At 36.0% G+C, this 25628-nt stretch overlaps 1 protein-coding gene across 1 annotated transcript in view; it reads right to left on the reverse strand.

Moving 5' to 3' along the window:
* Nucleotides 1-25628, reverse strand: part of LOC123562429 (polycystin-1-like) — a 62846-nt gene that overhangs the window by 10764 nt on the left and 26454 nt on the right. The window contains exons 21-29 of the mRNA XM_053537439.1: nucleotides 23155-23304; nucleotides 21846-22009; nucleotides 21305-21538; nucleotides 13315-13488; nucleotides 8037-8200; nucleotides 5689-6949; nucleotides 4942-5074; nucleotides 3934-4163; nucleotides 632-803 (exon numbers count right to left, since the gene is read on the reverse strand). Of these exons, the coding sequence (XP_053393414.1) occupies nucleotides 632-803; nucleotides 3934-4163; nucleotides 4942-5074; nucleotides 5689-6949; nucleotides 8037-8200; nucleotides 13315-13488; nucleotides 21305-21538; nucleotides 21846-22009; nucleotides 23155-23304 (2682 nt within the window). The remainder of the gene's footprint in view (nucleotides 1-631; nucleotides 804-3933; nucleotides 4164-4941; nucleotides 5075-5688; nucleotides 6950-8036; nucleotides 8201-13314; nucleotides 13489-21304; nucleotides 21539-21845; nucleotides 22010-23154; nucleotides 23305-25628) is intronic.

Below are 25628 nucleotides of genomic sequence, written 5' to 3' on the forward strand. Positions count from 1 at the left end.
TGTGTACCAAAATTTATGATCCTAATCCCAAGCGTTCTTAAGTTATCATCCGGAAACCATTTAACTGTTCTGAGTCACTGTGACCTTGATCTTTGACCTACAGACCTCAAAGTCGAGCCTGACCTGCATTTCATGATGTTACACCTGTGTACCAAAATTTATGATCCTAGGCAAAAGTGTTCTCAAGTTATCATCCAGAAACCATTTAACTGTTCAGAGTCACTGTGACCTTGACCCTTTGACCTACAGACCTCAAAGTCACACTTGACCTGCATTTCATGATGTTACATCTGTGTACCAAAATTTATGATCCTAGTCCCAAGTTATCATCCGAAAACCATTTAACAGTTCAGGGTCACTTTGACCTTGACCTTTGACCTACTGACCCCAAATTCAAATCTGACCTGTATTTTCTGATGTTGCACCTGTGTACCAAAAATTATTTAAATCAGTCAAGCCTTTCATGAGTTATCATCCGGAAACCATGAAAACCAACGGACGGACTGGCCAACCAACCACCAAGCTCACTCCTATATCCCCCCCACAAACTTCGTTTTGTGGGGGTATAATAAAGACAAATAAACATTCAAGCTTCCAATATGATTCCGGACTAGCTATATTGACACCATACCTGGATTAACTCTGTGTTGTCGTAGCCTTACTGGTCCGACCCTGTATGATGCCTGAGTTGATATGAGTCGAGTATCTTCCTCTATCCTATCACCATTCCAGTCATGTGACAAATAAATGTTTGGTATGAGAATAACATTCATCCAGTGCCAGAAATCTTTTGTGTTGTTTATCTGTAAATATTCATATAACATTGTTAAACAAGAGATACTTTTGAGAAAAGCGCATGTCTCCCACAACTGCCCCTATGAAAAATGTTAGTTTCTCTAGATGTTTTAGACTAGTGGATCCAGTTAGATGGTCTGGATGAGTGGATCCAATCAGTAATTCAAGGGCCATAAATCAAAAGTGCCTGGGCAGATTTGGCTAGTTATCGAACTTGGGTAAGGTCTTATCGCCAAACACATTTTGTTCCAAGTTTGGTGAAGATCAGATGAGAAATGTTCGACTTAGAGAGCGGACAAGAGTAAACAGACAGATTTTTTCCGTAATTCAAGGGCCGTAACTCTAAAATGCCTGGACCGATTTGGCTAGTTATTGAACTTGGCCGAGGTCTCATGGTCAAACACATTTTGTTCAAGTTTGGTGAAGATCGGATGAGGAATGTTCGACTTAGAGTGTGGACAAGAGTAAAAAGGCCGATTTTTCGATAATTCAAGGGCCGTAACTCCAAAATGCCTGGACCGATTTGGCTAGTTATCGAACTTGGCCGAGGTCTCATGGTCAAAAGTTAAGAGTGTGGACATGAGTAAAAAGGCCAATTTTTCGAAAATTCAAGGGCCGTAACTCCAAAATGCCTGGACCGATTTGGCTATTTATCGAACTTGGCCAAGGTCTCATGGTCAAACACATTTTGTTTAAGTTTGGTGAAGATTGGATGAGAAATATTCGAATTAGAGTGCGGAAAAGAGTAAAAAGACCGATTTTTGGTAATTCAAGGGCCATTACTCCAAGACACCTGGACCGATTTGGCTAGTTATCGAACTTGGCCGAGGTCTTATGGTCAAATACATTTTGTTCAAGTTTGGTGAAAATCGGATGAGAAATGTTCGACTTAGAGTGCGAACAAGTTTTGTGACAGACACACAGACTGGAGTAAATCAATATGTCTCCCACACCACTGTGTGGTGGGAGACATAATTAGTAATATGGCAAATAAAGTTTGCATGGCTATTGCATCATACCAGTGCTATAAATGTTTGATGTTGTATAACAAACATATCACATGGTCAAAATGCATATTATGTGTTAAATAAAAGTTTGGTATGACTATAACATACATCCAATACCAGAGAGCTTTCATATTCTAAATATGTTACTGATCATATTACATGGCTGAATAAAAAATTTTCAGTGTCCCTGAAATACTGCATGGAGATTCACCTGGTGTCTTCAAACACCGTTTAAGGCCTGAATGTTGCTCAATGACCTCAATTCTATGAATACAACTTAAAACAAAAATAATTCACATAGCAAGTTTACTGTCTTTAAGGACCTTTATATTAATGTAACTTTTCAATAACAAACCTTATTTTACGTTTTCCAGTGAATTATAGAGTTTTCTCAGTGAAATAAAAGTGATAATCCACAGTTTTGAAACAGTAGATTATCATTATTATTTTTCACTGTTTTTGCCGAACTAGTTCTGGTACTCTATTGCGATTGATGTCAAATTGTATACCGAGCGTTATGAATACCGGGGACCATAATGACGATGACGTCGTTAAAATGACGTCATTTGTGTTATGCTTTCTGCTGACCTTTCCCGCGATTTTGGAAGTTTTATAAATTACGCGACAAAAGTAGAATTTTACACATGAAATAAAAAGAAAATTTGTTTCAGTGAAATATCAATTTTATTTCACTCGTGAGCACCAAAAAAGCGTCATTTTCACTTGTGGCTACGCCACTCGTGAAAATATCAGTTTTTGATGCTCACTTGTGAAATAAAATTGATATTTCACTGAAACAAACAAATATCCTCTATTTCTTTATGAAATTGAAATTATAGTATTCATATTATATAAAACTACTATTAAACAATACATGTACTATATATCAAATATAATTTAATGAGTTTAGCACATAGAAAACTAGAGTTATCACTAAAGGCAACTAATACCCTAAGATGCCAATTTGACACGGAAAATAAATGTTGTGATCATGAACTTTGACTTTCATGTGTGACCTTGACCTTGGACCTAGCTAAGTGATCTGGGTTGTTCGCTCTGCATATTAACTTGCAGGGGTTAACAAATGATGCTATTTTTTTATGAAAATTCTTTTAGTAATAAAGAAGATACAGAGCAGACACTAACTTAAGCTTTATCATCTTGGCCATCTAAGTGTGACTTTGACCTTAGATCTGATGGCCTGGTTTATGCACTCTGCATGTTGTCTGGATGAAGTTAACAACTGATGCCAATTTTATTCAAACCCTTTTGGTGGTTAAGTAGATATGGAGCAAACACAAATTTAAGCTTTTTGATCTTTCTCTTAGTGTGACTTTGACCTTCAACTTAGTGACCTGGGTCTTATGCTCTGTATACTTCGTCTTGATGACATTAACAACTAAAGTTAGCTTGATGAAAAACGCGTACAGTTTAGACAATACACAAAAGAAACCAAGCTACATGAACTCCATGTATGATCGTTACCTTGGATCTTAAGTTACCTGAATTGTGCACTCTTCAAGTCATTTTGATGAGGTAAGCAACTGATGTTTGTTTCATGGAAATCTTCCAAGCAGTCTGAATATACCTGTATAGAGTGGACATGAATTTTAGCTATTTGAGGAATGACCCCGAAGTGTGACCTTGACCTTGAACTTAGGGACCCGAGTCGTGTGCTCTGCTTATCATCTTGTTGAGGTAAACATCTGATGCCAGTTTAATGAAATTCTCCTGAACGGTTAAAAAGATAACGAGTGGACATGAAATTAAGTCATTTGACTTTTAACTTTCAAGCAAGACACTGACCTTGGACCTTCAGACCTGCATTGTTCACTCTGCAAATTGTCTCCCTGTGTTAAAGAATTTATGTTAGTTTTATGAAAATCTTCACTTTAGATAATATGAAGCAGACATGTGGTAAAGCGATTTGACCCTTTTTTTCCAAATGTGACCTTGATTTTGACTTACGTGCTCTGCATGTTGTCTTAATGTGGTTAACAACTGATGCCAGTTTTATGAAATTTTCCCCAGCAGTAAGAAAGACATGGATCAGACAGATGAATGGACAGAGAAATGGACAGACATTCCAAGGATATAACTATTGTTCAAAATAATAAAACTTTAAACACACCCTTGACAGATTCTGCCTTGGAGAAATGACATTCATCAACATATTTTTCATCCTGTAAGAGTCTGGGTCCCTATTGTGACTGGCAACAAGTATAAGAATGATCAGGTAAAACATGTAGAAAACAATCTCCTGAATGATACGGAACATTTTGATCTCTTTCAGTCGCTGCTCTCGCACAGATGCAAGCTTCTTTGGATCTGGAGGTGCTACATGCTTCCTTCTTCTTTTGTCTAAAATAATACAATAGAAGCTGTACCATCATGAGGAACTCCATTTTTTGACAATTTACCCTTAGCCTGCTGGCGGCAAGTGATTCTGCCTTTACGACCAGTGCAGACCAAGATCAGCCTGCACAACCGTGCAGGCTGATCATGGTCTGCACTGTTCACTATTCAGTCAGTAATTTTTCAGTGAACACCCCTTCAATTAATAAATGGAATTAGCAAAACTGAATGATAGGCCAGTCCATTTTAGAGATATAGCAGGCTAAAGGTTAATAGAGATCTGAACTTTTCTGTTACGCAGCTAAAAATTGAACTTAAAATGACATGAATTTACTAAACTACTTTCTATTGCAAACAGAACTTGTTGGTTCTGTTAAAATCATTAGTGCTCTCTTCTACAAAAATATCTAATTTTTGAGGAGAAAAATGCACAAAAAACTTTTTTTAAAAGCTCACAATGACTGTACCTTAAACATTCTTATTACTAACATGAAATACACTAGCTTTGTTAAATCTCACTTCCCAAAATTGTTTTCTCATATATTTGTCTTAGGTTTGGCAAGTTGATTCAGTTAATGTAAACTATCATTGAATTTTCTGTTTTAGATTACCTCTCATCATGGTGCTGATTGTATATTAAGCTCAGGTACACAATAATGGAAGCAGTGCTTTTCTAACATGTCATTATGCATACTCTCTATTTGGACTGCTGATTTATTATTTTTTGGAACTTTAAGAAAAGTTGACTTTATCAGTTTACAAGTGTTGATCAAACTTAACTCACTTCTCGTTGGAGTGTGTTGTGAGGCTATTTCTTCTGGCTGGACTGGAAGAATATTGTTTACACTGTCTTCTTTTTCTATCTCATCGTCTGTCTTACGCAAAACTGCCGCAACAAATACTGCCAAAACTATTATCTGAAATTTAAAAAAAACTGTATTGGTTGTCAAAATCTATTCATTCTTTAGGTTTATGGTATTTAAGATGTACAAAAGACTCGATAATATCTTTTGTAAATCTCAAACCTTGATACAAAAGTAAATATGGTAGAACCTTTAGCAGTCTTAAGGAGAGAAGTCTGAATCAGGTTTTGTATGTCACACAAATCCTGTGGTTAATAAAAAGTCATTTAAAAGTTTTTTTCTATTTATAACATTTTCAACTGTATGCAGGAGCAAAACTATCTGATCAAGACTAAGAGAAGTTTATCCAAGTATGCATATATCAGTTTTACATTGTACGTAGTAGTGGTTTGGAGTTTTTTTTTATATTTGTTTTTGTGACCCTGTATGCTACTGAGCAGAACCGTTTGAAGACATCAGAGAAAGTCCGAACAAGGATACTACATACCAAGTTTGGTGACTTTTTATCAAGCACTTCAGGAGTTTAAAGGTTTTTCTATTTGCAGTGTGTTAAGAATGGAAGGAGAAAGGGAGAATAAAGGAAAAATATAAAAGGAAAAAAAGAGAAAGAAGAAAAGAAAGATTATGATAGAGGGAAATGTATAATAAAGCATGCAAGCTATCATTACCTTTGCTGGCTGAATGATTGATACAGACTCAACAATAGTTAGCAACATGGATGTCAACCAAGCAATGGATTTCTCTTTCCCCCATTCCATACTATACAGGAATGTCACTGTTGCTGAAACTGCTGAAGATAGGAATACCAAACACCATGCTATGTACATACACCAGTGTGGAAGAACTACTTTCCTAAACAGTTTAGTTGTCTCCTCTTGCCCTGTAATTTTCATTGTGATGTTTTCTATCTCCTCTGCTGAAGAGTCAAAACTGAAAACTGATTCTGTAGGACTTTTAACTTCCACGTATCTGGGTGATATAATTGGAGAGTTTTCAAGGGAACTTGATGCATAAGGTGTCAGGAGATCAGAATTTGTTGGTGAAGGATTCGGGGAATCAGCAGACGACAGATTTAACTGCTGAACATCAAGGCATTTGGTAGATGGTAACGTCAGTTGAGGTTTCTTTTTTCTAAAATCTCCTGTCTTTTTCAGAGAAGATTTCAAAAATAGTGCTGGTGCAGGGGTGTAATGATGTCTGGCTTCCAAGTAACTTGGTGAAGGCGGATCTTCATTGGTTTTGATGAACACATTAGGGATTGGTGTTTCTGTATCATTTGGTTGATATCTTCTCATTGGTGGTGTGTGTGAGGTGTGTGAGGACTCTGGTACACACAAAGACGATGCAGTTCCTGGTCGATAAGCTGATTCCCCTTCTTTTTCACTTTCATTTGATTCAATTGGAGTTACCTGGGTCCTGCTATGAATACGAAACAAATCTGTAAACCTCACACTCAATCTAGACAAGGCAGAGAAAGGTCTTTCATCTGAAAATGCTTGCTCCTTGATATTTTTCTTTGGTCTACTTCTTCTAAATAACTGATCTATTAGTATATTCACAGGTAAAACTATCAAACTAGTGATGACACTTATGTACATTTCATGAGTTGTGAATTTAAAGGGACCCAGTCTATATCCTTGACCAGTCTTAGCATTTCCTTCTGCTTGGTAAAACATAGCACTGGCCAGCATTGACATCATCAGGAGCGAAAACAAACATGATAACCTTTGCACTCGGCTATAATTGCTTTTGTTTGGACGCGCAAAAACTGAAATCCAAAGATGTGAGTCAGTGAGTCGCTTTCTTGTGTCGGTAAAGAAAATGTTCCCAAACTTAGACAGATCTTCGTGTGCAGCAACTGGAAGCAGACGGTCAACCATCCCATCATCCTCTTCCACAGCAAGCCAACGATTACACAGAAACACATACCTGCTCAAGACAGACAACTGATTTTTGAAATCATATTAGTTTTGGATGATTATTAAATTTTATCTTCTGTAAGTATGCGACAAGTATTAAGAATAATTCTACCACAAAGGACATGGCAAAACTACCAAAATTAATAAAGGTCCTTTACAAAATTATGCCATGTTAGTGACAATTTCAATTTCATCACAAAAGACTTTACTGCAGACTGGGAGATATTTGTGATGGTTTTATTTTACCTAATATTAGCAAATAATGCTACTCAATATTTCAAAATATTTATGAATACTAATCTGCACCATAGCTTCAAAGGCAAACACATTTTGGGGATTATCAACATCACAATTCAGATTTCTAAACCATAAAATTGTTCAATAAAGCCTATGCAAAATTCACCCCATCTGGTTATTCTATGATTACTCTTAGATATCAGTTAACCAAGTTCTTACACAATTCATGCAGATATATTATGCCTAGAATTCCAATATGACAAAATGAACAATAACGAAACACTTGATACATAATTCTATCTTTTTGAATCAAACATGTTCATGCAAACAGTATTGGGTGTTAGTTACATTAAAAGTAGTACACATAAGATAAAGGTAGACCTTAAACAGCCATTGTATGAATTTGTACTACCACTCAAAAAATGACAGTGTTCTAAACAAATGGCTGTTACTACAGACCCTTATGCTGGACAAGATCTATTCTGCTTTTGCAACCAGTGTAGATCATGATCGGCCTGCACATCTGTGCAGTCTGATCAAGATCTGCACTGTTCACCATTCAGTCTTATCTTTTTGGTAAACATCCCTTTTAACAGTTAATGTACTGTCCAAATTGAAATATGGACAAGTACATTACAGAAATTTAGCAGGGTAAGGTTTATTTGTACTACTACATGTACATACACAAAGGTTTTGTATATTAAGCCAGTCTGAACATATGAGTATTTTCTTTATCTTAATTCAAAATCAAACAAATTTTTTTTAAGTAAAACATCTGCATTGGATATCTTTAAATTTTAGAATTTTAAATTTTAATGTCTTTTACAATCCATTCAATCATGCCTCTGCATTATACATACACTTGTTCCTGGCCTTGTAGTTCTCTGACAACCACTTTACTGAGGAACCAGCCCTGTAACTTGCCGGTTCCCAAATTATCATGCCATATACGAAGGTAGGACAATGGGCCTAACGGTTCATCCACACTCAGAATAAACTTGTTTATAGAACCTCTGTCAAAAGTCTGAAATTGTAGAAAACTGTGTGAAGATAATAATTACATCAAGCCAGCAGATATATCAACCCTGGCATCCCATATAGATAATAGAGTGTCAGATTTATCAAACTGTCATTGCCAATAGGTAGATAGTGGACACAACATGACCTGGATGGTTGACCTTTGTATTATATTACATAATGAGGCACAACCTATTATTGGAAAGGAGTGCAAGCACTTGAATTCAAATTCTTGTTTTTGTCAAGTTATATATAGAGTAATAGGTTCAAGCCCTGTGAGGGATTTTTTTATAAAGGTTCGATTTCAAGTATCTTTTTCAAAATATTTAGAAACATTTTAAATGATTTTTTGGGCATCTATAATAAGTAAAAAGCCATTTTCAAAAGACAGTAATGTACAGTAACACTACCTATATTATTATTCATTCATAATTTAGTCATGTGACTGCCTCTTATATTTCCCAAACTCCCATCCACAATTATCTCCCCTAGCTCTACATTAAACATTGCTGTCACAAATATCACACAATTATGAAAATATCATGACCATTGAAATGATACTTTCTTTTCTTACTTTTTTTCATTTTGTAATCCATATAAGCAAAATTCAAAACAATATCAATAACTACAATTTATTCTAATACGACCCAAATTATTTCCCTATCAAACAACAAAGACTGAATGTTTGTGTGTTATTATAAAACAAACACACTGTTTGTTCATAAAATTACTGTATCATAGCATCAAGTCATACCGCGGAATGCTGTAAAAGACTAGACATGTCAAGCCTGCCCTTTGACCCCTAACTGTGACCTTGACATTTGAGATAGGGAACTGGGATTTGCACATGACACTCTGTCTCATTGAGTTAAACATTTAACAAAATATACACAAGATTCATCCATGCACGTCAAAATTATGGGCCAGACAAGATCTGACATGACCTTTGACCTCCAATTAACTGTATATATACTTTCTTTTCATAGTATTTTAAGAAGGAGTCTGCATTAAGATATTCTACGTCTATTTTGATTCAGTTAGACGAAAATATGGTATCCGAAAAGCGGTAATTTCTCCATAACAGTGGCTGATTTCTATTGTCAAATTGCAAATTTTTACTTGGAACATGACAATCTGTCAGATTAGCTGAAAAACCCATTTTTGACCAAAATCGCATTTGGGCCAAAAATCTCATGTCCTGACACATATGTCAAAATACACCTAAAAATGTTGTACCAAAGAAAAATGGTCTCGGTTTTTAACTACAGCCAATAATAAAAAAGTTACCAAAAAAGGCTATTTACAGTCACATAAAATGGAAGTTACTGAAAAAAAATATTGTCATAGAAAGCAAAGGGACCTGACAAATAAAAAAGCACATAGCAATGCAGAGCAATATACACACAAAACAAAGTGACATGACCACTGACCCCTAAGCATGTCCTTTACCTTAAAGCAAACCATCTGAAACATGCACTTTTGCACACTGTCTCGATGTGGTGAACATTTGTGCCAAGTTTCTTTGAAATCCTTCATGCAGTTCAAAAGTTACAATGCAGACATGAAACAAGCTCATTTGACCTTTGACCCCTAAATGTGACCTTGACCTTGAAGTAAGTCTTCCGAAACATGTGCTCTGCACATCTTCTGGATGTGGTGAACATTTGTGTCAAGTTTCCATAAAATCCTTCAAGACTTACAGAGGGGACACAAAATTGCTAACAGACGGAGACTGGTATAAACAACAGCTGTCAGTAAGATAACGTGCTCCAGTATTCGAGGATTTGACAGTGAAATGAATTTATGTCTCATTAAGAGACCTCTACTTAAAAAAGAAAAATATACCAAGATTTAAAATGACCCTACTAATCATAGGGGTTAACCCGTGCGAAAACAGGCCAGGAAATCCTGGGATTATCCTGGGATATCTCAGGTTATCTCAGGAGAAATTCCTGCCATTTTCCTGGGATATCCTGGGATATCTCAAGATTTTTCACGCCGGTAATTGGAACAGGATTTATTCCTGCACATTCCTGGACAATCCTGTATAAGCAGGAAATGCCAGGGTGTAGAAAATAACATTTTGAGGTCCAGGAAATCCAAGGATATCCTGGGAAGCCAAGATTGAAAAAAGTGTCCTGGGGCCAGGATATCCTGGAATTTCCTGGGATGTAGATGGAGTACCAGGACCAGGAAATCCCAGGAAGCCAGGATGGCAGTGTCCTGGGGCCAGGATATCCTGGGATTTCTTGGCAAGTAGAATGAATCCTGGGACCAGGACATCCAAGGTTATCCTGGGTGCAGGACTTTACCTTAAAATAATTGTTAGAAATAATCAATCATTGTGTCTCATTTGGAAAGAATTAACTTTTTGTAGCTTTAAGATTATTATTAGACTGAAATGAGACCCTAAAGACAAACACAAGTTGTAAGCTTTTCTTCCTTTTTGGGGGAATTCATATAATAGGTATCTCACAAACACTGACAACTGTATAAACAAAAATTAATGTAATAAAAAATGTCAAATGTTAAATGTTATTTTTATACTTAAATATGATCATATTTGACAGGTTGTATTGTTTTTTTTTGTTTTTTTGTTTTTGTTTTTTTTTCAAATTAGCATAATTTTTCAACATCTCTTTTCATTCTCCATTTCATTTCATCAACTGCTGAATGTAATTAGCCTTTGCCTGACCAGCTTCAGCCTGTCCCTCATTATATTTAGGCACCCATGTAATTAAGTCTGTGGTTCAAATTTATTTATATAACAATCACCTAAAATATTACAAGTATTAGATAAACTCTTGTTACAGAAGCATAATTATCTATCCTTCACATATACCTGAACAAAAATACCTGTGACCAGGTAAAAGTTTAATTAAGACACTGATGGGAATAAAGATGGTATTTTAGTCTATAATTTTTTTCTGGTCCTGTGACATTACAGGTTTGAATTACATTTAAAATTAAAAAGTTTAATGTTCTTACCTGATATCCTTCTTAAACTTAAGCATTTTTAGAGATTCCAGTTAAAATATTTTGCTCCATTCCATGTGCCAGCAACAACATGAACAAAGCACTTCCTGTTTACATTCAAATTTTTGGTATTCATAAGCAATTTTCTTGAGTACAATATAGTTACTGAAGGGAATATCTAGAATGTTATTGATATAAATATATACAGTACAAGAGTGAATTTGACCATTCTTTAGCCAACAGAATTTGGAATAATCACAGAAAAACAAACAGAAAAAGGGGGAATATTTTTTTGGCACATGTATAACAGCATCAGAAGCCTTCATTTTCATTGGTTCCTTTCTTGATGCAGGATTTCTCAGGATATCCTGGGATTTCCTGCATAAAGAAAATTATGATTTACATTTGTTACAGCTTATTGAATCTTATTTGAAGAAGTCCTGGCTTGTCCTGCCTGTTCCTCAATCAATTTATATAAGTCCTGGATTGTCTTGCCTTATCCTGTCTTCTTTTATTCTGGTCCTGGCTTTTCCTGTCTTAAGCTGAGCTCTTAAAATACCATATAGGATATCCCAGGATATCTCAGGATTCACCTGGGATATCCTGGCCTCCAGGATTTATTTCTGCATGGGAAAGGTCAAGTATGGAAGGGGTACTGATGATGATGGTAAAGATTTATTTTGGGTATTAAGTCAGTGTCATATATAGTACCAAAGTTATGCCCAGAAAATGAAGTTGTCAAAACATTTAAGTAAGAAAGGGGCATAATTTGGTCAAAATACAAATCAGAGTTATGGGGATTGTTATAGCTTTTAAAATACCAAAGATCTGTCTATAAACGAAGCTTTCAAAAAATTAACATGAAAATAATTCCAAGTATAACACCTTGGTGACCTTGACCTTGGGTATAATGTGCCCAGCCTCTGCACATACTTTGTTTGTATTCTTGACAATGTTTATGTTAAGTTACAGTAAGATTTAAGCAATAGTAACAAAGATATGACAGAAAAAAAAGTTGCCAAAGAACTTAAACCTTAAAAATAACCTAAGTACAACACGTTGGTGACCTTGACCTTGGGTATAATCAATCCAGCTCCTGCAAATACTTTGCTTGTATGCTGGACAATGTTTATGTGAAGATACAGTTAGATATAAGCAATAGTAACAAAGATATGACAGAAAAATAAAGGTTGCTGAAAAACTTTAACCAAGAAAGCTCACGAAAACGCCTACACCGACACCGGGGTGAGTAAAATAGCCCCCCAATTCTCCGAATATTGGAGCTTTAAATCTGTGCATCTTTGTAAAAGTGAACCCAAGGATGTGGAAAACTTTGACCCCAGAAACATGATTTTAACAAACTTCAAAAAATTACCACCCAAAATACATACCTTGAATCTTTGTTCTGAACCTTGTGGTTTTCAGGGAAAAGAATTTGAAGTTTTTTTACTGCACTAGCATGATCTGAACAAACTGACAGTCACTTTAGTAGAGGACTATCCAAGTAACTCCCAGGTCAGATTAAGTTTCAACAACTACCACTGAATCATCCGGTTTTCGAGAAGAATTCATTCAAAGAAAAGTGTGAGCGAACAGTTGGACAGTGAAAGATGAGCGACCACAATAGCTCATCCTAAGCATTTTATGCACAAATGAGCTAAAAACAGACCCAGATATGGAATTCTCAACAAAATGCACAATATCATGTCCACTTCATTTGACTACATATGAGCCGTGCCATGAGAAAACCAACATAGTGGCTTTGCGACCAGCATGGATCCAGACCAGCCTGCACATCCGCGCAGTCTGGTCAGGATCCATGCTGTTCGCTAACAGTTTCTCTAATTACTGTAGGCTTTGAAAGCATTAACAGAATGGATCTTGACCAGACTGCGTGGATGTGCAGGCTGGTCTGGATCCATGCTGGTCGCAAACCCACTATGTTGGTTTTCTCATGGCGTGGCTCATATACAAAGTTTCATTTGAATCATATTCATACTGTAGGAGTTTAGTAAACAGGCAAGTATGATGGACAGAGGGAATGACAGAAGGATAAACAAACTAAAAGTTCATTCACTATGATAATGCATCTAGTTTTATATACAAGTGACATAAAATCAGCATCTTATTTCAAGGTGTACCTACCTTTGTTCCTTTCACATCTTTGAGTTGTCTGACCCCAGTATCAGTGTTGTCCCCTGCTAGTACAAAACTGATATTTGACCTCGTACCAGCCCCTCGTCTCAAACCAGTGAACACGGTTATCTCATAGAAATATGTGTCTGTGAGAATATTATCACACAAAGGCAAAACTCCCCACTGTAAAGAAAATACACAGGCTGAAGGCAATTCTCAAGTTAAAAACTTTTTCGTCAGATTTATACAGTCAAACCTGTGCAAAGATACCAGTCAAGGGAAAACTTCCAACTCACTGCTTAAAATAGATGACCTCTTTACAGAGACAGTGATTTTTTTCTGGAGCAGAAGCTTTTTCTGTGGAAACTATAACACACATTTATAAGATGTGGTCAAAGTATGTATAATGTACTATGATATCATCAAAGACTCTTGTTTTGTTTTTTTTTAGAAAAATGTAAACAAAAAAATTTAATGTTGTTTCAATAATTTTACAAGTTGAGAATGGAGTTGAAAAAGGAGTGAACAAGGCATTCGGTGACGCCGATGGATGCTTCCCGAGGCAAATATCCAAAAAGGGGGGCAATTCAAAAACAGGGTCATACAGAGTAATGGTTCTTCGTTATTGCACTTCCTCTCAAAAACCTTAATAAATATGTTAAGTATGAAATCAATCCAGTACAGTACAGTTTTTCATACCTAAGGGAGATAACAAAAATAGGGTAATCTAATGTTATTGTTCAAATGTACTGCACTCCAACTCATTGTGTTCTATAAGAATTTAAAGTTTGAAGAAAGTATCTCTATAGTTAAGGAGAGATGCTCTGGACAAAGTTTTTACCACAAAGGGAGGTAATTAAAAAAAATGAGGCCAGCTAGAGTTATGGTTCTTAATTACTGCAATTCCTTTGACTGACATCTATAACTGTGTCACATATTGAGTCAATGTTTTTATACTTTTCAAGTAATACACAAGAAAAGTTTTTTATACATAAAGGGAGATAATCAAAAAAGGGGTCAGCTGGAGTTATTGTTCTTTGCAGTGCACTCCCTCTAACTGATTTCTATCACTATGTAAAGTATTAAGTAAATCCCTCAAACAGTTTTCAAGTTATGCTCTGGACAATTATTTTTCACATAAGGGGAGATACTTCAAAAATGAGGTCAGCTTGAGTTATGGTTCTTTGACAGTGCATTTCCTATCACTGACCTCTATCTATATGTAAAGTATCAAGTCAATCCCTTCCACAGTTTAAGACTTAGGCACTGGACAAGCTTTTTACATTAAGGGCGATATATAAACAAGAGGGCCATGATGGCCCTATATCCCTCACCTGAGTTTAAATGCTCCCTTGAACAAATTTCTTTGCTAAAGCTTCAAAAACAAACAAAAAACTAGGTGAGAAGGTCATGGTGAAGATTCTTCAAGATAAGTACTAAAATCTGCTGAGAAAAATATACAGGTGGTCAAAATCTCTTTGCTGTAGCTTCAAAAACAAGAAAGTAGAGCAGTAGGTCAGGGTTAATAATATTTAAGATGAGAGTTGAAATCTGTATCAAAAGTTCTACATGTGGTCCAAATTTCCATGCTGTATCTTCAAAAACAAGAAAGTAGGTCAGTAGGTCATGATAAAGACTATTCAAGATGAGTATTGAAATCTGTATCAAACATTATACATGTGGTCCAAATCATTTTGCTGTAGCTTCAAAGACAAGAAAGTAGGTCAAAAAAAGGTACTGACATCGATGGTCCAATTTCTATGCTGTTAAGATCGGTGTGCAAAACTGTATATGTCATCCAAATTTCAAGGCTGTATCTCAAAAAACAAAAATGTAGGTCATTAGGTCAAGTGACCCTTAGTAACTTGGGGTCAAACTTGGTACCCCCCTGGGCAGGGCCTCTTTTCACCCTAGGGGCATAATTTGAAAAATTATGGTAGAGGACCACTAGTCAATGCAACATACCAAATATCAAAAGCCTTGACCATGCAGTTTCAGGCAAGAAGATTTTTAAAGTTGTTTTCCTATATAAGTCTATGTAAAACTTGGGACCCCCTGGGTGGGGCCTCTTTTCACCTCAGAAGCACAATTTTAAATAATCTTAATAAAGGATACTTGGCAATGCTACATACCAAATATCAAAAGCCTAGGCCTTGCAGTTTCAGACTAAACAATTTTTAAAGATTTTCCTACATAAGTCTATCTAAAACTTGGTACCCCCTGGGCAGGGCCTCTTTTCACTCTAGGGGCATAATTTGAACAATCTTAGTAGAGGACAATAAGACAATGCTACATACCAAATATCAAAGGCCTAGGTCTTGTGGTTTCAGACAAGAAGATTTTTAAAGTTTTTTCCTATATCAGTCTATATAAACCAGGTGACCCCCGTGGTGGGGCCATATTTGACGCTAGGGGAATAATTTGAACAATCTTGGTAGAGAACTACTATATGATGCTACATACCAAATATCAAAGACCTAGGCCCTGTGGTTTTGGACAGAAGATTTTTTAAGTTTTTCCTTTTGGTTGCCATGGCAACTAGAGTTCTGCTTGGAATTCAATTCTTCGGAAAATTTTGAAAGGAGACCATCCAAGGATCATTCCTGTGAAGTTTAATGTAATTCTGCCTAGTGGTTTTCAAGAAGAAGATTTTTTTAGGAACTGTTGACGGACACACGACGCACAACAGACATTGAGCGGTCACAAAAGCTCACCATGAGCCTTTGGCTCAGGTGACCTAAAAAGGGATCAGCTAGAGTTATAAGTTCTAGTTATTGCACTTCCTTTCAATGACTTCTTTATTTGTGTAAAGTATAAGTCATTCCTTCTTATAATTTTCAAATTATGCTCAAGACAAACTCTATCTATATGTAAAGTATCAAGTCAATCCCTTTTACAGTTTTGGCCTTAGGCTCTGGACAGGCTTTTTACATAGTGGGAGATAATTGAACAAGCGGGCCAAGATGGCCCTAGGTCGCTCACCTGATAAACACACCATAACACACCATAACAGTGTAAACATGTTTGACCTAATGATTTCATGGAAAAAAATATTCTGACCAATTATTAAAATTGGAGCAAATAATCTTGAGTATAAGTAAGTATTTTCTTTGATTTGACCTACTGACCTAGTTTTTGACCCCAGACTACCCATATTCGAACTTGACCTAGATTTCATCAAGCCAACCATTCTGACCAAATTTTATGAAATCCAGTGTAAAATGCAGACGTTTTTTCCTTGATCTGACTTAGTGACCTAGTTTGTAAACCCAGATGACCCATATTCGAACTTGACATAGATTTCATCAAGGCTATCATTCTGACACAATTTCATGAAGATCAGTTGAAAAATACAGCCTCTATCGCATACACAAGATTTTTCTTTGATTTAACCTAGTGACCTACTTTTTGACCCAGATGATCCATAATTGAACTTGACCTAGATTACATCAAGGCAATCATTCTGACCAAATTTCATGAAGATTAATTGAAAAATAAAGCCTCAATCGCATACAGAAGGGTTTCCTTTGAATTGACCTAGTGACCTACTTTTTGAGTCCAATGACCCATAATCAAACTCAACGTAGATTTTATCAAGGCAATCATTCTGACGAAATTTCATGAATATCAATTGAAAAATACAGCCTCTGTCGCACACATAAGATTTTTCTTTAATTTGACCTAGTGACCTAGTTTTTTGACCTCAGATGACCCATATTCAAATTCGACCTAGATTTCATCAAGGCAATCATTCTGACTTAATTTCAAGAAGATCAATTGAAAAATATAGCCTCTATCGCATACACAACGTTTTTCTTGGATTTGACCTAGTGACCTACTTTTTGATCCTAGATGACCCATATTCAAACCTGACCTATATTTCATCAATGCAATCGTTCTGACCAAATGTCATGAAGATCATTTGAAAAATACAGCCTCTATCGCATACACAAGGCTTTTCTTTGATTTGAGATGACCCATTTTCGAACTCGGCCTAGATTTCATCAAGGTTATCATTCTGACCAATATTAATGAAGATTAATTGAAAAATACAGCCTCTATCGCAAACACAAGGTTTTCCTTTGATTTGACCTAGTGACCTAGTTTTTGACCAGAGATGACCCATTTTCAAACTCGGCCTAGATTTCATCAAGGTTATCATTCTGACCAATATTCATGAAGATTAATTGAAAAATAAGCCTCTATCGCATACACAAGGTTTTTCTTTGATTTGACCTAGTGACCTAGTTTTTGACCCCAGATGACCCATTTTCGATCTCGGCCTAGATTTCATCAAGGTTATCATTCTGACCAAATTTCATAAAAATCAGTTGAAAAATACAGCCTCTATCGCATACACAAGCTAAATGTTGACAGACAGACGGACGACAGACAGACGACAGACGACGGATGCCAGACATCAAGCGATCAGAAAAACTCACCTGAGCATTGCTCAGGTGAGCTAAAAATGGGTCAGCTAGAGTTATAGGTTCTGGTAACTGCACCTTCTTTCAATGACCTCTTTAGTTGTGTAAAGTATCAAGTCATTCCTTCTTACAGTTTTCAAATTATGCTCCCGACAAACATTTTCCTCGTAAGGGGAGATCATTCAAATATGGGGTCAACTAGAGTTATCTTTCTTTGACATTTCACCTCTATCAATATGTAAAGTATCAACTCAATCCCTTTCATAGTTTTGGACAAGCTTTTTTACAAAAAGGGAGATAACTAAAAACTGTGACCACCTAGAGCTGTGGTTCCTTATCACTGCACTTACTCTCAATGAGCTCTACCATGTGGGAAGTTAAACTTAGGTAAGCAATGTAAGGGACGGACAGACCTACAGACAGACGGACAAGGTGGCTCCCCACTTCTGAAAGTATAAAAACTTAATGCAGTATTTTAAAACTATATGTGTGTCAAAGGATACAGGTGCCCCCTCTTCCTGTCACTGTACATGGTTTCATGACTATAGGTGAAATATCTTTTAAGATACTATGCAACACAAACTTTTAAGCACTTTATGTATGTTTTTCACACAGTCAAGGACCATTGATCTAGCTTAGTGAAATCCCCTTCCCCCCCAAAAAAACAAATATGGTGCATACCTTCATATGCTAGGTAACTAATGTTTAATGACTCTAAATCAGATGCTTATAGAGATACATGTAACACAAACTTATATGCCATTTGTGCATATTTTTGACTTAATCAAGGGACATGACTATGACCATCAGAAATCCCAAAGAATAGCCAAGATGCAAAACTTCAAATGCTGGATTCCTGTAATGTTTCATAATCCTCGGTCAAATAATTTTTGAGACATTACTGAGATACATGCAACACAAACTTTTAGGCCCTTTTATGAATATTTTTGACTAAGTCTAGGGCCATAACTTGGCTTGTGAGATCTCAATAAAGCACCAGAAGCACAACTTCACATGCTGAATAACAATACTGTGATGATTTTGATGACTCTGAGTCAAACACTTTTTGAGATATGCACAACACAAAATAAGGAAGGATAGATGGACAGACGAAGTCAACTCTAAGCTCACAAATAGGAAAGTTGTTGGGGGAAATTCAAAGTGACCACGAATTAAATGTATCTGTTCCTGAAAGGTGAACATTAGAACTAGGTGGACTATAGTTTCATTTCAACTCAAGTTCTTTAATGTTTTGTGGTCACTTTTCACCCTGATTTTCTAAACAAAACAAGCGTATAGTATCATATTTATATTTCAAATGAGTTACTACAGTACTGCATTCAAACCTTGATTTAGGTCCTGTAGAGCTGTCAGAGATGCTACAAGCGAAAAAAATGATATCAGGGGACACAGTGCACGCTAAACCCTTGGGGGTGAACTTGAACCATATGGCTGTTTTCTTGCAATGATATGTTAAGTATTTAGCAGCCCCTTAAAGGGCCCTTAGACTGCTCCCATTTGAACAAATCGGGAGAGAACCTTATAATGATGCTACAGACCAAGTTTGATGAAGATCTATAGAGCATTTCATGAGCAGAAGTTGCTTCAAGGTTTTCTATTTTTAAGATGAAATCTTTTTTATCTTGTCTGGTTTATGCCAGGATGCTACTGACCAAGTTTGGTGTAAATCTCACTAGTAGTTTCAGAGAAAACGTTTAAGTAAAAATGTTGACCCAGCTATACAAATAGCTCACCTTGAACAAAGTTCATGTGCGCTAAAAATGTAACTTTATTGCTAGGTGTCATTCATGTCAAAATCATGAAAATTGTGCTCACATGTTATCAAATAATGAAATAATCTAAGAATATCAATTATATTTGAGAAATACTGTTCTGACAAAAGTAAACTAGAGTTATCACTAAAGGTGATGAATGTACACCACCACCCCCTCACCCACCCGCCTCGCACGCACTGACACAGTACATTGCAATTTGACACACACAAGATTGCATAATTTATGATGTGGACTGTATGTATACACAAGAGCTCTGCCAAGTTGGGCAATATATGCCCAAAGGGTTATATCAGAGGATGGGAGCAAAATTTAAAGAACTTGACTATTGAAGCCCAAAGGACAGGAACAACAAAGGGAAGAAATTACAAAAAAAATTCTAAGTCCAAAAAAAAAATCCTTACCTGGTACAGATAGGTCAAAATACACCTAAAAATTGGAGGTACCATCCATGTTGTACCACAGAAAAGTGGTCTCGGTTTTTCCCTACAGCCAATAATAAAAAAGTTACAAAATAAGTTATTTATAGTAACATAAAAGGGAAGTAATTAAAAACAAAATTTATTGTAAATGAACAAAAAAGGGATCTGCCAAATAAAAACAAGAACACCACAATGCAGAGCAATAAACACATGAAACAAAGTCATATGACCTTTGACCCCTAAATGTGACCTTGACCTTGAAGCCAGCCATCTGAAACATGCGCTCTGCATGTCGTCTTGATGTGGTAAACACTTGTGCCAAGTTTCTTTGAAATCCTTCAAGCAGTTCAAGAGTTACAGAGAGGACACAAAACGAACTGATATGACCCCAAGTGTGACCTTGACCTTGGAGTGAACCATCCAAAACATGCGCTCTGCACATTGCCTTGTGTCAAGTTTCTTCGAAATCCTTCAAGGGGTTCAAGAGCGGACACGAAACGGACGGACGGACAGACGGACACCGGGGGGTATAACATAATACGTCCCTTCGGGCATATAAAAACAAAATCCCATATCTATGCAGAATATTTATCTTAAAAAAAAACGTAACATGCAGCACTTGTGTGAAGTTTCATTAAATTGTGTGCATTGGTTTGGAAGATTAGGCACGCACTAGATTGCATATGCAGACTGTATGTATATAGAATGTTAACAAAAAACAATATCCTATAACTGTGCAGAATTTTTTTCTGAAAGAACCTAACACGCACCATGCACAACTAAGGTTACTACTGATCACTTGAATTAAGTTTCATTAAATTGTGTGCATGGGTTCAGGAGATTAGGCATGCACAAGACTGCATATGCAGACACTATGTATATACATGTTGTACAGTATAAAAGTCAAAGTCCACTAACTCTGCCATTATTTTTCTGAAAGAAGCTAAAATGCCCCTTGCACAACCACTGTTGTTGCTGATCACTTGTATTAAGTTTCATGAAACTGTGTCAAGGGGATGAGGAGAGATTGTGCGCACAAGATTGTGTCTATGTAAATAATAAAGTAACAAAAAACAAAATCCCGTAACTCTGCAAAGAAAAATTCTGAAAGAACCTAACATGCCCCATGCACAACTACTGTTATTACTGATAACTTGTGTGAAATTTCATTAAATTGTGTCAAGGGGATGAGGAGAGATGGTGCGCATAAGATTGTGTCTACGGACAGACAGACAATCTGAAACCAGTATACCCCCCCTTGTTCGGGGCGGGGGTACAAAAATGGTTTAAACTTTTTGTCATCTATCAACACATATAACTAATTATTCTAAATTCCTGAAGCTCAGTTAGTGCATACCTTTTGTAAATCTTTTTTATCTTGTCTCCACGCCCAGATGATGCCGACCACATAAAGTACAATTACTGTACATAGCATGGCTAACACAGCATGGTTATCTCTCAAGTTATCCTCCATGTTCACAAACACTGTCTCAAAGTTGATACGGTTTGGTGGCACAAAAAATTCAGAGCCAAAGGAGGTTAGATGGTTGCAGATGCATCTGGTGAATTTAGTGTTGGACAATGGACTAACCTATTATGAAATTACACATGGGATATGTAAAGAGGACACACTGAAAATAACTTACATTTCGTAGTTCTTTACATTAAAAAAAATATTCATGCAATCTAGCATTATGATTCAATATAAGTTTGTGAATAATCTAATCTAGCTTTATGAATAAACGTAAGTTTCATATCCTATGGAGTTGAACCTAGATTTTCCTTTTGGTGACCAACATTTTTATGTTAGTGTAACTATCATTTAAATGAAAAGCTGAGGTCCAGGATAGCTAAAACTCCAATATGAAACATCTATGTGAGACTCTTGTTATTCTCACCTGACAACCTGCTGTACTCCAAGTATCTTGACTTTCATCCCAGAAGTAGCATCCAGAGGTTACAAAACTAATAGTGTAGTTGAAGGTCACAGGCACAGGTTCAAGGTCATAGTAAATGGACAGGTCCTCCTCATTTTCTTCTTCTGCTGAATTATCAGCTAAATCTGAAAACAGTAAAAGTGCTGCAAGTTCAGCAAAATCTGAAAACAGTAACAGTGCTGCAAACTCAGCAAAATCTGAAAACAGTGACAGTGCTGCAAACTCAGCAAAATCTGAAAACAAAACAGTGCTGCAAACTCAGCAAATTCTGAAAACAGTGACAGTGCTGCAAACTCAGCAAAATCTGAAAACAGTGACAGTGCTGCAAACTCAGCAAAATCTGAAAACAAAACAGTGCTGCAAACTCAGCAAATTCTGAAAACAGTGACAGTGCTGCAAACTCAGCAAAATCTGAAAACAAAACAGTGCTGCAAACTCAGCAAATTCTGAAAACAGTGACAGTGCTGCAAACTCAGCAAAATCTGAAAACAGTGACAGTGCTGCAAACTCAGCAAAATCTGAAAACAGTGACAGTGCTGCAAACTCAGCAAAATCTGAAAACAGTGACAGTGCTGCAAACTCAGCAAAATCTGAAAACAGTGACAGTGCTGCAAACTCAGCAAAATCTGAAAACAGTGACAGTGCTGCAAACTCAGCAAAATCTGAAAACAAAACAGTGCTGCAAACTCAGCAAATTCTGAAAACAGTGACAGTGCTGCAAACTCAGCAAAATCTGAAAACAGTGACAGTGCTGCAAACTCAGCAAAATCTGAAAACAGTGACAGTGCTGCAAACTCAGCAAAATCTGAAAACAAAACAGTGCTGCAAACTCAGCAAATTCTGAAAACAGTGACAGTGCTGCAAACTCAGCAAAATCTGAAAACAGTGACAGTGCTGCAAACTCAGCAAATTCTGAAGAGAGTGACAGTGCTGCAAACTCAGCAAATTCTGAAAAGAGTGACAGTGCTGCAAACTCAGCAAATTCTGAAAAGAGTGACAGTGCTGCAAACTCAGCAAAATCTGAAAATTGTGACAGTGCTGCAAACTCAGCAAAATCTGAAAACAGTAACACTAATCCCTGGCTAATTCAACCATTAACCATGCACACCCTTGTAACCTTTGGGAATATGTGTTTTACTGTAGTAAGAATACTTTGTTCAATGGGAAAGTTATCATTTACCTCTGTAGTGAGGCATTTCTATTTAAGAGGCATCATTAATTTAGGTGAAACTTTTACTCCAAAACAACAAATAAACACAAACAAACATACCATATTTCCTTACACCAACATACCACCATCCTATACCATGTTCTTGTATAACTCCAGCAGGTATCACTATAGTGTATGCTAATTCCTGTACAATACTTTTTGACAAATTTGTCACATTTCCTAAATCCTCCACCTCATGTGGCAAAATATCTGCAATACAAAAATTTACAATGTAGAATAACATCAACGGATCAGGAAAACTCTTAAAATATACTGATAAATTATTCTTTTCACAATAATACAATAAAACATATTTCTACTACCTATATGCATGTATATACTAGCAAATTATATGAATGAATAAGACAATGTGTTAATCAAATATGTCTGACATGCTGAGAAAAATTACTAATGATAATGAGAAATATACATATATATGTATTATCAGCAGATACCACTTAACTTAACTGATTCTTATCACTACTGATAATTAATTCTGTTGATTGGTAAATTAAAAGATTAACTGGAAGTAATGTAACTAACACTGTTAAAAGTGCAAGTTAAAATTTGATGCACCAGTACCCTTATATTTAAGTTTTTGTTCAGCCATGCACCATGAAAGCAATCAATAATAATATGATTATGTTTAATCTGTGTCTAGGTTTTTTGAATATACTGTTATTAACTTATGCTGAGGTCATTATGCGTTTTTACAGGTATGCAAAAACACATACTGACCGAAACATAAGTCTATAATTGTTATATTATATGCCCTTCTCAAGTGCACTCAGGCCCATATTTCAAACATATGAGAGAAAAGTGATATAACAAGAGTCATTATCACTTTTGTGGGTCTATATCGCTTTTTGCAGACCCGCACGTGCACCCTTTTCGACCAATCAAATAAGCACATTTGAGAAGGGTATATAATATCATTAGTTTTAGGTATGAATAAAAGAAGAATGCTTAACACACTGGATACAAAATAAAGTATAATAATAATAAAATACCACAACACAACAAAATACTTCACAGGTATCTGCATATATTTAAAAATTATTACTGTCAAGTTCTGTAGAATAGTCTCTACAAGGTGTAAAATTTTTCTAATCTAATCTATACATATCAATGTATGGAAAAATCTTGTGAAACAATATTTTCAGTTTGAACCAGTGTACATAAACACAATTATTCATTATATATTGCACAGTTTTAATCTTAATTTTACATTAGGCCCTGAGACATCAATATTTATTTGTTATAAATTTTGTATTGAGAAATAGGCACAGAAGTTATGAAGCAGAGATAATGTATGTCATTGAAAGTGAAGATATTGTGTGACTTTAGGGGTAGAGATATTGTGCAACTTAAGAAGAGATATTGCTAAACTTTACCAGCAGAGTTATTGCGCAACTTTAGGAGCAGAGATATTGCGCAACTTTACTTTAGGTGCAAAGATACTGTGTGATTTTAGGAGTTGATTTATTGCTTAACTTTATGCAGCGGAGATATTGCGTGACTTTACAAGCAGAGATATTGCCAAACTTTGGAGGGGAGATACTACCAGATTAGTTTAGTAAGTTAAGAAAATATTTAGAGTGCCAGTGGTATAGTTGCCACCCCAACTACCTCTAACTAACCCAGAAAATACATTTCATGGTGAACATGTGTTACAAGTTCCATTGAAATCCCTTTAAAATTGTGGAAGTAGTTTGCTCCCGAAACCTGAGATAGTAAGAATGCCGAAGTGCCTCCATCCTTGTACACCCAAGAGAAAGCATGTCATGCATAAGTTTACTTTATGGCAATCACCTGTAAGGCAAATTTGAGGCTATATAAGAACCTCAAATTCCTCAAAATCTACCCACCAAAGAAAACAATATGTCTTACAAAACTGCATTTTATGATCAAGTCTTTTAAATGAGGATATAATTTATATGATAATAATATAAAATCTAGCAAGCTCAATCTTACCTTAGATATCATAATCTAGCAGAGTTCAATCTTACTGAAGATATCATAATCCAGGACAGTTCAATCTTACCTAAGATATCATAAACCAGGACAGTTCAGTCTTACCTAAGCTATCATAATCCGGGACAGTTCATTACCTAAGATACCATAATCCAGGACAGTTCAGTCTTACCTAAGATATCATTATCCAGGACAGTTCATTACCTAAGATAACATAATCCAGGACAGTTCAGTCTTACCTAAGATATCATAATCCATGACAGTTCATTACCATTTAGATATCATAATCTAGCAGAGTTCAATCTTATTGAAGATATCATAATCCAGGACAGTTCAATCTTACCTAAGATATCATAATCCAGGACAGTTCAGTCTTACCTAAGATATCATAATCCAGGACAGTTCAACCTTACCTAAGATATCATAATCCAGGACAGTTCATTACCTAAGATATCATAATCCAGGACAGTTCAACCTTACCTAAGATATCATAATCCAGGACAGTTCATTACCTAAGATATCATAATCCAGGACAGTTCAACCTTACCTAAGATATCATA

The sequence above is a fragment of the Mercenaria mercenaria genome, chromosome 2 (genome assembly GCF_021730395.1).
Source record: "Mercenaria mercenaria strain notata chromosome 2, MADL_Memer_1, whole genome shotgun sequence".
NCBI lineage: Eukaryota > Metazoa > Mollusca > Bivalvia > Venerida > Veneridae > Mercenaria > Mercenaria mercenaria.